Genomic DNA, 14,934 nt, shown 5'->3' with positions numbered 1-14,934 from the left:
GGAAAAAAAATTAAATTTTTGCTGCTATTAGCCCATCTTTTAAATAAATTGACTCAATAAGAGTAAATTTAGTCTTTTATTATCAATGCACCCCCTAAGGCCATTTCCAACCGCACATTCTTTCTCACTTCCTATTATATTATAAATAATTCACTCTTTATTCTAATTTTGCTTAGAAAATTATATGTACTCCAACCACACTTTCTATTCTATTCTCTATTTCACTCCCTATCCCACTTATTTATTTTTATAAACTTTAATTTTATTTATTTTACTTTTTTTATAATTTTAACACATACATAAAATTAATAATTAAATATACAAAATAATCATATACATACATAAACAAAATTAATAATTAATTAAATACACAAAATAATCAAATATACACATACATAAAATCAATAATTAAATACATAAATAAATAAATAAATAATATACACACAAAAAATTCCCCAAACAATTTCTGCTACTCATTCAAATTTACACACACATATACAGATCAATCTGATTCTCGTTCAACTCAGAGAATACTACATGTTCCTCATCGTTGACACCAGATTTGGTCATTGTCGTCGTTGCCGCTGCTGTTACTGTTCTTCACCGCCTCGAAAATTGCTACTGCGTCTCGTCGGTAGCAGCTATCGCTGCTCGTCGCCAATGTCTTCTTCAAATTTTAGCAACAGAGAGTCATTGGAGAAGTTGAGGAGCAACTTTTCACTCCTCAACTGTAGGAAGCCATTTGAAGCTCTATACAAATTTGAGGAGGAAATCACTAAATAAGAAGATCAGTTGGAGATGATTTTCAACAATTTCCTTCTCAAATTTTGGTTTAGCGAAGATTTAGCCCCTGTGTTGGAGATGGCCTAAGTAAAATTATCATTATCTTACTAAATAACATGTTTTTTTTTGTAAATTACTAAATAATATGTCAAGATATTACTTTTAAAAATATTAAATAAAAAAAAAAGATAAAACTAAACTTGAGTTTCAACTTTAGCCCGAATTTCAAATTTTAACCTTTGACAATTATTGCACTTTCAAGCCTTTGTTGTCGTTTTCAAAATATATATATATATAAAACGAACAAAAGCACTCCTCAACTAATAATACTTGTCTCCAAAAATTGTTTAAAATCATGGTCTGTTGGCCCTTTTTTTTTTTTTTTTGGTTTTTTTATTTCTTAAAATAAAATTATAAAAACTAAAGCTATATTCTCTTTGTTTTTTAATTTTCAATTTTGAGTTTTGAATTCATTTTTAGTTTTCTATTTTAATAGTCTATTTTTAGAAAATTAAAAACTCGATCTCTTTGTTATTTTGAAAAATTATTTCTTAAAATAAAAAATTAAAAAACACATTTTCTTTGAAATTTTAAAAATAAAATTTTAATGATATTTTATTCAATAAATTTGATTATTCAGTAAATTAGAAATATTTAATGTTAATATATTATTAAAAAAAATATACATTTTAAAGTTAATAAATTTTGTAATATTTTTTCTCATTATAATAATAAAATATAAATAAATAAATATATTTTGAATTTAAAGTTTGTTTTGAATGAAACATTAAAAATAATTTTTTATTATTTTAAATTTTTTTATATTTTTATTATTTAAAAAAATTAAAAATAATAAAGAGAACATAGCCTAAGCAATTAAGAAAAATTAGATATCAGCCAAAGCTTGCAAGGATGATGATAATAGATTGAATGGCTCGCCAAAAACAGTAAAATATGATTGGTTGGTTATATACATTACATGCACGTACGTGGTAATAATTGCAATACTACAAGCACAAGTTCGCTTTGTTCAGTAAGTAAATGTGAAATACATTCAACAAGTGATACAGATGTCATGTACGTACTTGACAAGTTAATATTCTTAAATATAGGATTTTAATTAGCATGAGTCATTGTTCTCAATTATTATTAATCTAACATTCAACAAATCTTAATTTAATAGAATAATCCTTCATTATCTTAATTCTAATAACTTCTCTGTAACGTAATATTTATACAAAATTAAATTTGCTACCTTATTAAGAAATATAATTTCCCACCACATTTTTAACTACGCCATCATCATTTACTCCTTGCCTTTTATGATATATAAACATATTCCATGGCATATATCTGCAGGTTATTGACTCATCATGTGGATATTTTATGAGTATATCTAATATGTATTTAAAATAATGATATCTTGTGTCATATTAACGCATACATAATGAATATTAGTTAGTGCACGGTGCATGTTACAATAATAATGCCCACAATTGGAAAATATCCATTTAGTTTAAAACACAATATATTGCATTTAATTTAATGAGAATATTTTGCCCAAGGCATTCCATATTTTAAAATGGTCAATTAAGCATAAAATAATATTCTAGCTAGGGAGGGACTACTACAATTCTATGACTAGGGACTACACTACAGCAGAGGTAATAGCTTCATCATCATGTCATGCCCAATCAATAATCATCTCTCTCTTGAAAACAATACAATATTAAAAAATGGTATTTAGATTAAATCAAATATCAAAAATAATATTCATGAGTTCATAGCTAGTTTAGTTTGGTTTTGTAAGCTGGATATATAATGAGACTGATTAATCGAGTTTTTATTGTTTAAATTAAAACCATCTACAATTTTCTTTTTACAGGATAAAATTCATAAAAGTTAGTCTTAAACGAAAACTATTAGTCATGCCCATTAATTACTTGTTTTAATTGTTGATTGGAAATAAGGATAATACTACACGGACGAATGCAGGATAAACGCATTGACAAACTTAGGTTAAATTACAAGGATACCCTCGAGAGATTTTCAGCCTCCTGTGCTTGCTTAATTTGGTTTAGGGTTTAGGTCGCTCTTTGCATGTCTCGCTCTATCTCTCTGTCCTCACCATCACCGATTGTTTCCCCCATTGTCAGAGACTCTCTCTATCTTTCTCTCTCTCTCTTTGTATTTTTGAACGCATCCGCTTTCTAAATTGTAAAACAAGAAGTATAGCGCAAAGGAATTTGCAATAATCTTGAAGGGAATGGTATGTGGTTTGTCTTAGAGATGTGTTTCATTTCTTTGTTAATTATTTTTATCTCCCTTCAGTGCATGCATTTCTTTGTTCATTTAGTTTCTGGGTGTTTTTTCCCATCATGCGTTTTGTTGTTGGGGACGGGGAATATTATTTTGTGCAATGATTTAGTGATAATGCGTTTTAGGAAGTAGGTGCCTATCGGATTTGTTCTTGGAAATCCTATTTGTTTTTATTTTGCAGTAGCAATTACGGCCGATTTTGGGATTTGTTTGTAATTTGAAGTGGGTTTAGCCTAATTCAGGGTGTGGTGGCTTGAAATAGTGGATTTGAATATGGTTTTTGGGTTTGGCCGAATTTGAATTTTTTGTAATGTCCTTTAGGTTGATATGCATGCATCTTTTTACAGCTAATATCTTGGAATGCTACTTACGGAGTGACTATGATGCCTGCCTCTCGCACGACTCATCCATGTATGCCAATGTATTTGCCCCACCAACAGCCCGATGACAACCCACCAGATATTGAAGATCATTGTATGTCCCTAAAACTGGTCTCTCTTCTACATATCATCTTTATGTATACATACGCTAATATTTTGTTTTTAACCTCTATTTGCTCATTATACATACGTTTTGGCCTTTATTTATGATTTCTGTTTTGCATAATTCATTATAATTCTTCTGACACATTTTTTTGTGTTTTTGTTGAAGCAGGAGACTCTGTATGATTCAAGAGCACTGTCATCTTCAAGAGTTCTGAATTTTGCAACAATCCTATATTGAGGAAATGAATTGTTGAACTCCTCGTGGAAACTATTTTAAGTGAATTTAATATCTTGCTTTTGAATTTGTGGCTGTGTAATGAATTTAATATTGTTACATTCATGGCTAGGTAATGAATTTAGTATTGCAGCATGCATTTGAAGTTTGTGAATCATTTTTTATGATAATAGGTAAATTTTGCATTTGGAGTTGCTGAGTTTTTGATAGTTGAAGTATATCACCAATGCTTTGCTTGCACAGTTATCTTAATCTAGCCATAGTCACCAACGCAGAATGTGTGTTCTTTGGGTACCATGCACCATTAAGTATCATCATTATATAATTTTGTATATCATTTTTGCCGCCGTGTTAAATACCATGCTACTCGCAGCTCTATATCATTTTTGCAAGATGTTTTTTTTTTTTTGGTAAACTCAAAGCTATTACCAAGGGAATTATCAACGTGAGTGGGCTGCAAAGTGCATTATTGTGTCAACCAGAATAAGGCGGTTGGCGACATGAATGAAGTAACATATAAGAAACTATCAACCAGAAAGCCGAGCAAAATTTTCTCATCATTCCTTCCATTCTAACACCGACAGTACTAATAAACAAACAATCTCAATGACAATGGTCCAATTCAAGTAGGAAGATGATGATATTATGTAACACCGGAAACAAGGATACTTGTACAAAATTATAGGACATGGATGGAGATGTAAAAAGTAAAGCAGATGCACTCTTGATTGTTTAGAATGAAGGCTCAAAAACTATATATCTTCGACTTCGGCCATCTCCTGCGCATCAACGTGCACGTCAACTGCAAAGCTCGAAGCACCGCTCATCCAGACTTGGGCTGCTGTTATGACCATCCAACATGTAAAACCAACTTCATTATGGGGAGCTGTAAAACCAACTTCATTATGCCATTTCACAATTAAAGCCATAAGTGAACCACAAAGCAAACACTAAAGAATCCAAAACCAACTTCATTATGGGGAGAAAAAAATAAGAGAAGAACAAAAGATTTCAATAATACAACCCCAATATCAGAAGCTAAACAATCAATTTGCACATAACAAACAAAGTTTTACTAACATATATAATCTTTTACACTAAAGCCAAATACCTAAATTTATTACCATTATTTTTCGTCAGCCATACAATCCACAAAAAATAACTCAATCACTGTTAGTTAATATTCTCCCATTTATACGCTAAAAAGTATGTAAAAAACATGATTAAACAGTACAAATTGTTACACTATTAAGGATATCAAAAAATTACTATACTGTTGTTGCAGAAAACAGTGGGGTAGAACATGCATGGAAGAAAACACTTCAATAGGGAACAAATATGAAGTTTTGCTTCATTGCTTGGCTCCTCATGCAATTAGGCTTTTGTAATTCCTTTGTATTTTCCAGGGGTGAACTACATCAGTCCACCTTGTGAGGGTTAAGGCTTGTTGCTGTTGAGCTGCATTGTGAGTGGCACATATTATGAGTGAAACTCTACTATTAATTATCATTTGTGATTTGCCTTAGATTATCAATCCTAGTTCAATTAAGATAAGCTTAGCATATAAATAGTGAACCTTTCTCCTACGTGTTGTTGGCTTTATTTTCACTTGGCTTTTCTCCACCATGCTCATGATCTATTCAATTAATGAATATAACATGACAGTTATCTTGTGTGAGGCCACATTAGTTGTTTTAAGTGCTATATTTACCTAGATAATGCACCAGTTATGAAAACTCTTACTAATCCACAAACTCTATTAGGGACTCTATTAGGGTTGCCCCAACCTACACCTACTCTGTATCAATACCCACCTAAAACTAAGAATAATAGAAGTCAAAAAAGACCTAGAAAAAAGAAGAAAAAATCGGCCTGACTAAAAGGCTTGATTTCGCTGCGCACAGGAGCACTTGGAATTTCTACAAGGCTTTTAGCTCTCACTCATCCCGGGCGATTCTTCTTGGCTTGGCCACTAAGGAGTCATTTTGGCTTTTGACCAAGAGAACGAGCTAGACATAAAAGGTACCATAGAAAGAAGGTCGACCTCACCCTCGACAAACCGAAGCAGAGAAAGAGGAAGAGCCAAAGTTAGGTCATTCCATTAAGAAAGTTCTTTACCGTTGAACTACATTTAGGGATAGCTGGATAAGTAGTCAAAATCCTATGTAGGAAAACAACTTCTGCATAAAATTGCTCCTTTAAACATACAAAAATATATAAAAACATGCCAGTGTTGTTTTCAAAGCTCGTCGAGAGGCGTCCAATTGACTTCCTACTCGGGTTCTTGCTTCCACCAGAAATTTCAAAGCTTGTTGTCAGCAGCAGGGAGAGATGAAGCTAGTGGAGTGGGGCGTCCGATCTATATTATTAGATAGTATTTTGGATGAGTAAGAGAGAGCGACCTAAACTCTAAATCAGAGAGAAAGAGAGAGCCATCGACAATGGGAAACAACCCATGATGGTGGGGATGGAGAACGAGCGAGCGAGAGAGAGAGAGAGTCGTTGGCAATGGGGGGTGAGGATGGAGAGAGTAAAAGAGAGAGAGAAAGAGAGAGAAAGCGACCTAAACCTTAATTTTCAAATTGGGCGAGGATAGAAGATGAAAATTAACTCAAAATTAAAACCCACAGTTATCATGAGATTTTAGTGTCAAAATCTCGCGATAACTTGGGCTTGTCAATGCGTTTGTCGTTGCATTCGTCCGTGTAGCATTATCTTGAAAATAATATATCTATATATATATATCATGTAATTTATGTAAAAAAATAACTATTTTTTTTAATGATATACAAAAGATAACTGTTATTATAGTTTAAAAATCACTAAAACGATTTACTGTTCAAAGCCAAATGGCCAGTGATAATTAAAACACAAATGCGACAACCATTTTATGTATTAACTTAGTTTTGAGTTTTAATGTATAAATTGTAAAGTTTCTTCAATGATTTCACGTGTAATAGCAATAATGCTAGGTTATTGGGATGAGTGTCCTTGCCCAACTTTCAGTACTCGTGTTCTCGATTATATTAGAAGAGATAAATCACAAGTTGAGCTTTTGATCTTTCTATAGATAAAAAATCGAACTCACAATCTACCAAAATGATACTATCATATTAGTCATCTAACCATTTGAATTATGCCATTGGGGCAATAATGCTAGGTTCTTACTAATAGCAAGAGGGGGCTTTGAATGTAGTGACGTTGAGTTTTCTTATTTTAACTAAGGGTTTTGAATTAGTTTTATTTTATCATAATTCTCTTAAAATGAAAGAGAAAATAAAAAAATTGTCTTTACAAACTTATTGTCGCAATAAAAATTATTGTGATAGATCTTATTTCTAATCAAAACTATAATAAAATCAACTTTCCTATTCTTTCTCTAAACTGATGATTCATTTATTCAATATTACTAACTGTTATAGCAAGATGTCGTTGCTTTCTAACTATCAATAACTTTGATAGTTGAATGTCTTATAAATTAAATTATAGTTTGTCGCAAGCGAAACATAGACATTTTAAATATATGTTGACCATGCACTCTTGTGCGTTGTCTATTGTCGTATGTATAATAGATATGGTATGATATTTACTTTAATGCTAATAATTTTTCTCGAAGTTCATCAAATAAATGAAACTACGATGAATGAATGAATGAAGCTATGATTTGTTGCATAATGCATCCAAACTTTGATTGTTGAATTTTATATAAATTAAATTGTAGTTGTTGCAAGCAAAATGTAAACACTTTTAAGTATATATTGACCATGCACTCGTGTCGTTTAATGTTGTTTGTATAATAAATATGGTGTGATGATGTACTTTAATGTCAATGATTTTTCTTAAAGTTCATCGAATAAATGAAGCTATGATTTGTTATGTAGTGCATCATAACTTTATTTGTTGAATTTCATATAAATTAAATTGTAATAGTCATAAGAGAAATGCAGACATTTTAAATATACATTAATTATGTACTATCGTCTTGTTTAATATCGTTTGTATAATAAAGATGGTACGTTAATTTATTTTAATGTTAATAATTTTTCTCCAAGTTAACCAAATAAATAAAACTAAAGTGAATGAATGAAGCTATCATTTGTTTTGCAGTGCATCCAAAGTTTTAGTTTTTTTGCTTTTAAAATCTATGTATAGATAAATTAAAAAAAAATGATGAATTTCATTTGGATTAATGTATATTAATGATGACGTGTCAAGAGAACACTCAGCACGAGGTCAGTAGAGTGTCTCACACGTGCGAGAGCGCACGAGTCAGGGGAAAAAACGTGGGCGGACTTTTCGAACACCGTATTTTAGGGCTCTCTCCTCTCTCTCTCTCTCTCTCTCTCTCCCTCCTATATATATTAACACTCCATGTGTTTCTCTCTCTCGCTCTTGCTCTCGCCTCTCGCTCTCTCTCCATTTCGCAGAATCGCTCACTCTCTCTCCCTCTCTTTCCTCTTCTCATTTTCGAAATCCATTTTACAGTCTTGAGATTTCAGGAATAAGATGCACGGCAGCCATTGAGGCCGTTCAGTGATTCTCAAGAAGCGCACGGCTCATTTTTCTGGGTGATTTGAAAGGGTTCGAATAACAATCAAATCAAAACCCAGCGCGCGATATCGGAGTCTGCTGTGAGTCGGCTTTAAATTTGCAAAGCACCATTTTTTTATTCATAAAACCGGATATCACAGGTCCTGTTTTTATTTATCTGCAGATCCCAACACTACTGGAAACGAGACAAGAGATAGAGAGCGGAGGTAAAGAAAGGTCCACAAATCTTTCTCACTTTTGCTGTCAAAATTAAAAAGGTTAACTTTGTTCTGGGATAGGGTCGATTTTGTCAGAGAGAGGGAGAGATAGAGTCAACTGGATCTTTTTCTCTGATTTGGGAGTGTACGTAGTTATTGTACTTCGTTAGATATCTTGAAAAGCTACCATGGTTTGTTTTCTATATATATATTTATATGTGCGATAGTTACTGATACCCACTAACGGTGATTAAAAAATACAAAAATATGATTTTCTAATATTTTAATAATAATAATAATAATAATAATAATAATAAAATAGTAGACAATTATATCTTATTATTATTATTATTATTATAATAATTATTACTTTCGGAGGAGAAATGAGGGAAACTGGAGGCGGAGGGAGAATTATCAAGCAGCAATAAGGGTTTTGGTCGTCTTGTACCATCCTCTGGTCGTTCTTAAATTTTGTGGCTTCTGGTTGGTAAGTAGGGAGATCAGCCTATTTTACACCTTTTTACCAGTTGGGGCAATGCTGTAAGGGCTTGAATTGTTCGCTGCTTTGGTATATTAATCTGTAAAGCTCTGGGGATGTCAAGTAGGGGAGATGAATGGGAGAGAAAAACCCTAATCGCCAATTTTGAAAGCCTTTAGAAATTCCTAAGGAGAGGGGAAAAAGTCAAGAAGAGGTGTTTTTGCTCCTTGTTGATAAATGAATCTTGGGGTTGGGGTTTTCATTGGCGGCGGCGCTGCTGGTTGTGGGAAGGCAAGACTGGTGGTTGATGGTGCTTACGCCGCCTTGTCAACTGCCGCAATGGCTCGGGCACCACTGCTCACTCAACCGGTTGCCGGCCAGCCTGTTTTCAATTCCCACCTTTCCCTGTTGCTCTTGTAGGCCTCATCCCTCTAATTACAAACACGCATTAATACAAATGAATAATTTTGTTTGTGTTCTCTTGTCTTAATTTGTTGTTTGTGGTTGGCATTGTTTTGAGCAGAAACCCATGATAGAAGGGCGTAATGAGATGGTTCAACCGGGGGGAATTGACCCTAGTATGATGGCATTAGTGATCAGAGAAGACGGGCAGGAGATTAGGCCTGGCAGTGAGAACGGGGAAGGAGCATCAGGTGACAATCAGGATGCAACCGGCACAAATCAGCGAAGGAGGATAAAGAAATACCAGCGGCACACTCCATATCAAATTCAGGAACTTGAAGCGTAAATTTTCGAGAAGTTTGCATACTGTTATTACTTTTATCTTCATTGGTGAATTATGTTGAAAGATTTTCTAAGGCAGTTATTTCCTCTTCGTTTCGATAGTTACTTCAAGGATGATCATCATCCGGACGAAAAACAAAGATTGGAACTTGGTAGTAGGCTGGGGTTGGAGAGCAATAAGGTTAAATTTTGGTTCCAGAATCGACGATCCCAAGTGAAGGTATTTTTGTTTTGGCATACTTGTTTCCCGTTATTTTGAATGTTAAATATTCTTTCTGGTTTTGGAACTGAAGTTATCCAATTTAATCAATCAGACGCAAGCAGGACGTCAGGAGAACAATTATCTTAAACGACAAAATGAGGCACTCCAGATGGAGAATCTTAGACTCAATAATGCCCTGAGGAACTCAATCTGCGTCAATTGTGGTTGCCCAACACCTCCAGACGACGTGCCTATTGAGGAACTCCATCTCAGGTCTGAGAATGCTAGATTAAGGGATGAACTGACTCAGTTACATCTCCAAGCAAACAAATTCTTGGGGAACCCAACATCGTCATCAGTGGGCCCTTTCCCTCTTCCATTGCCAAACTCTAGCTTGGAACTTGCTGTAGGAAGAACTGGATTTGATGTTTTAAGTTCACCGGACACCACATTTTCTTTGGGACTTGATTCTGGAAGTGGAAACTTGAATGCTTTTCCTGCAATGCCGGTTGTGTCAACAACACGAATGGTAGGTATGGCAGGCACTGATATACCTGACGAAAAATCGATCCTCGCCGAGCTTGCATTGAATGCAATGGATGAACTAGACAAATTGGTTCAGATTGATGATCCTCTCTGGGTCAGCGCAGATGGACAGAAGGAAGTGTTGAACCAACAGGAGTACAGGAGGATCTGTCCTCCTTGTTTCGGAACGAAACTCAGTGGGTTTGTAACTGAGGCTACGAGGGCGACTGGTACTGTGATCATTAATAGCTCAGCTCTTGTCAATATATTGATGGATGTGGTAAGCAACTTAATCCTTCCATATCTTATCCTCCTTTTCCTTTCTATCTTCCTCTATTTTAAGAAACATTTTTTATTTACTAATTTATCTTTGGAAGTTAATTCTTGTTTTACTGTACTGCTAGTGAGGTGGAAAAAACTGATTTTTACTATCTAAAATGCCATGATTTTTGTAGAACCAATGGGTCGATATGTTCCCATGCATGATTGGAAGGGCATCTACTCTTGACATGATTTTCAGTGGCGCAGCTGCATCAAGAAATTGTGATATCCAATTGGTATTTTTATTTTCTCAACTTTCTTTTTCTGTCTTCTTTTCCTTGATACAAATCTTAAAATATGCACACTGCAGATGGAAGCAGAGTTTCAAGCTCTTTCACCCTTGGTCCCTGTTCGCCATATGAGGTTTCTTCGGTTCTGCAAGAAGCATGCGGAGGGGGTGTGGGCTGTGGTCGATGTATCTGTTGACAGTATCCAAGAAGTTCGAGATGGGAACCCGTTTATGCCTTGCAGGAGGCTTCCTTCTGGTTGCTTTGTGCAGGATATGTCAAATGGCTTTTCCAAGGTAACACTAACACAATATGTTGTCCGGTTTCTAACCTTTACATGCAATCTTTTACTACTTTCCTTAATTTTGGTGAAGTTATCTGTTTTGGATATTTCCCATTTGAGTCTACAATAAAGTGGTTCTTGTGACTCAATTTTGATGTTGCTTATTCAATGCACCAAGGTGAAGTCATGGATTATTGGACTTTGCAACCTCCTTGACTTATGCTTTCTAGACTTGAATTTGTTTATGATGTCAAATTGCAATATATATATTGGAGAGGGTTTCTCTCGACACAACTTTTCAAAAGCAAGTATCTGAAGTTTGAAGTTTGAACCTTGTGTGGATATTATTGATGGGGATGTGCATGTAGAATTGATTTATTATAGCATGCTAATTTCAAAGCTAGGGTTTGTTAAGGTAATTACTGATTCTTGGATGAGCAAACTGAGGATATTCATGTCATCAATGTTTTGAGAATTGGACCAGATTGGCTAGTCAGACTGGTTGAACTGGGAACAGGCAAGAAAACTGGTCCGGTTCATGCCAAAAAACTGCTTGTCAAAAAATCGGCCTGTTTTTTTTTACAAGAATTGTGGTTAGACCGGTGAACCGCCTGAACCGGTCAAGATTTTTTTTTTTAATTTTTACTTTTTCCTTTTATTTTTATTTTATGTTTAAATATTAGAAAATATAATAGGAATTTGAGATATCTGAAAGGAATTGATGTACCTACTTTTTGAATTCCATCTATCATTTTGTTAATATATAAATAATTTTTGGTTATAATTTTTTATTTGTAATCTACATATTTGATCATGACTTATATTTTACTTTCATCATAAATTTGTGTTGGTATTATTGTATAATTTTTTTAATAGTGGGATAATTAATGTTACTTATTACACTTTTAAATCTATTAAGCCTTATGTGACAAAATTTATTTTTTTAAAATTTTTATATCTTAATTTTAATCAATATATTTATTTTATTTTATAAAAATACATCCCAGTTCAATAATCCAACCAATGAACCATGAACCTCTCCCCTTTACATGTTGATAATCCTTTCCGTTTTTCTGAATATTGCACATCATAATGATATTCAACTCTTTAATTGCATTTTTCTTTTTGGGTTAATTTTTTTCAAAGGTGAAAGTTCTAGGTTTTTCATCGATTGTTGTAAAGAAAAAGTTTCTAATGCTGCTGTTCTACTTTGCCCAGCTGTTACCTTGATGTAGTCATATTTTTCTAATACATTGTATTCTTTTAACCTCTGTGCTCATTTTTTCAATAAAAGGCGGCCATGAGAATTGCCATTCTTCAGTTTCCTCAATGCATCTAGTTTCTTGTTGAATGGGAAGCGTGTATGGTTCCTATTTTCTTCTAGGTACCATCACCTTTTTTAATGGTTGACTTCACAGTTTGTATTTCCATGTGCTTCTATTGTGCAATATTTTCGAGCAGCCCTGATTTTGTGGATTCCTTTGTTTTCCAGTATCTTGTTTTCATTTACGTTCTTAGGTCTCTCTCTCAATAAAATATGCTTGCAGTTTGCATTAAACAGAAATTGTGCAAATGAGCTGTTTGAAAATTCCTGGAAGTGGATTTTGCCTATAAACCAGTAGTGAAAAAGCTCCCTTTAGCTTAATCTAAGACCCGTCTAATTGATTTTTTTTCCACCTGGACACAAACTCTATGTGTCTCGTGTTTTCTTTTCTTGCAAGTAATTGATAAAGGATTGTTGTTGCATTATAGATTGCAATTAATAGAAGTGGCATACAAACATAGAGTAATTCTCAAGTGCATTGCAGGTTACGTGGGTTGAACACACAGAATATGATGAGAACGTTGTTCATCAACTCTACCGTCCATTGCTAAGCTCCGGGCAGGGCTTTGGTGCACAAAGATGGCTTGCCATGCTGCAGAGGCAATCCCAGCGGTTGGCAAACCTCGTGTCCCCTACCATCTCTACTGAGGGCCACCAAGGTTAACCTTAAGTCTTCTCTCTTTAGATTTTGTATTATTTTCTGAGATGATAAATCTAGTTGAGTTCTAATACAGTTCCATGTCAAGCAGGAGTTACTCCAGCTGGTAGGAGAAGCGTGGTTAAGTTGGCCCAACGAATGACCCGCAGTTTCTGTTCTGGGGTTTGTGCGACTGTGCACTTGTGGCAGCTGGTCGAAGGTGGAAATGTTGGCGAAGACACGAGGATCCTGATAAGGACTAGCACGGATAACCCTGGCAAGCCATCTGGGCTTGTGTTGAGCGCCACGACCTCTGTTTGGATGCCATTACCCCACCAACATGTCTTTAATTACTTGAGAGATGAACAAATGAGGGGCAACTGGGATGAGTTGTCTAATGGCAGGCTGGCACAACAGACGGTCTTCATTGCTGAGGGCCAGGATCATGGCAACTGTGTCTCTCTTCTTCGTGCTACTGTGAGTAATCGTCATTTACTCTGAACCTACCAATTTCTTATTTACTTTTCCCTTCTTCTTGTGAATTCTTTCTTTTGCGTGCCTTTGCTGACTGCTAATATGAACCAGCACGAGAACGCCACGCTGATGTTGCAAGAGACACAAACAGATGCATCGGGCTCCATTGTGGTGTATGCAGCAGTTGATATAGCTGCAATGCAGCTGGTTATGAGCAGAGGGGATTCTTCTTCTGTAGCTCTCCTTCCATCGGGATTTGCAGTAGTCCCCTACTACAAGCACGGGAACAGCACGGACAATTTAGTCCCAGTTGAGGGTGGGTCACTGCTGACTGTAGGGTTCCAGATACTGGTTGATAGACACCCTCCTACAGCCAAGATCTCAATGGAGTCTGTTGACAGCGTGAAGGGCCTTCTCTTGCGCACAGTACAGAGGATCAAAGCCGCTCTTCACTGCTATTAGCATTGCAGTGGCGAATGGTAATGATACTAATTTTTTGTTTTTTTGAAAAGCATATTGGACGGTATACATGTATAGGAGAAGACTGGACAATGGGGCATAGAGCTTGACATCAAACTTAATATAGATGAGATGAATTGTGGGGGTTGAGTCAAGAAGGAACCTGGTGACTGGTGAGCCCTTGCCGGGAGCTAGAAAGTTCAGTTTGGCTAGTGTTTTTTGGGCTCGAACCGGCAAAGGGTCATGGCTTAGTTTTGACTCAGTCGACCCATGAGAATTGAGAAGAGAATAAAACTCTCAAGAGAGCAATTTTGTTTCTTTTTTGGTTTGCGGGTGGTTTCTGCTTGCTTGATGTTGAATGATATATGCGTAGGTCTGTCTTCTTTCTTGACTCGCTTACAGCTTACAGGCAAAAACTATAGGTTTGGTCATTCTGGCTTAATTTGAAGATGCATAGTTTTGCTTGGTTTTAAGTGAGATATATGTCAATATGCCATGTTTGCTTCATTGTGCTCAAAACTGTTGTTATGTTTGAAATGCCAAGACAACATAAACTTGCACAACGGCTATAAGATATAACAGAAATCCAAAAGTCGCAGAATTATATTTGATCTGTATGATATTGTCCATAACTTTAGCTTTTTAATAATGAATTATATATGCTAGACAGCTGACCGTGCTATACACGGG

At 35.0% G+C, this 14,934-nt stretch overlaps 1 protein-coding gene across 1 annotated transcript; it reads left to right on the top strand.

Moving 5' to 3' along the window:
* Positions 1-8,900: 8,900 nt before the first annotated feature.
* On the top strand, positions 8,901-14,751 carry LOC127795444 (homeobox-leucine zipper protein ANTHOCYANINLESS 2-like). Its single transcript, XM_052327117.1, has 9 exons — positions 8,901-9,057; positions 9,572-9,792; positions 9,895-10,012; positions 10,107-10,799; positions 10,975-11,076; positions 11,151-11,363; positions 13,159-13,333; positions 13,424-13,788; positions 13,897-14,751. The coding sequence occupies exons 2-9, from the start codon at positions 9,578-9,580 to the stop codon at positions 14,245-14,247; spliced, it is 2,232 nt and encodes a 743-aa protein (XP_052183077.1). The 5' UTR covers positions 8,901-9,057; positions 9,572-9,577; the 3' UTR covers positions 14,248-14,751.
* The last annotated feature ends 183 nt before the right edge of the window (positions 14,752-14,934 follow it).

Source organism: Diospyros lotus, chromosome 1, assembly GCF_014633365.1.
Source record: "Diospyros lotus cultivar Yz01 chromosome 1, ASM1463336v1, whole genome shotgun sequence".
Lineage (NCBI taxonomy): Eukaryota > Viridiplantae > Streptophyta > Magnoliopsida > Ericales > Ebenaceae > Diospyros > Diospyros lotus.
Note: the sequence above shows the minus strand (reverse complement) of the source record. Positions and strands in the feature narration are given on the sequence as shown.

Bases quoted from the DNA above. Each gene is read 5' to 3' on its own strand.
- LOC127795444 (XM_052327117.1), top strand. From the start codon at position 9,578: ATGATAGAAGGGCGTAATGAGATGGTTCAACCGGGGGGAATTGACCCT. The intron at 10,013-10,106 runs GTATTTTTGTTT...TTAATCAATCAG, and splicing joins ATCGACGATCCCAAGTGAAG to ACGCAAGCAGGACGTCAGGA. The intron at 13,789-13,896 runs GTGAGTAATCGT...AATATGAACCAG, and splicing joins TCTCTCTTCTTCGTGCTACT to CACGAGAACGCCACGCTGAT.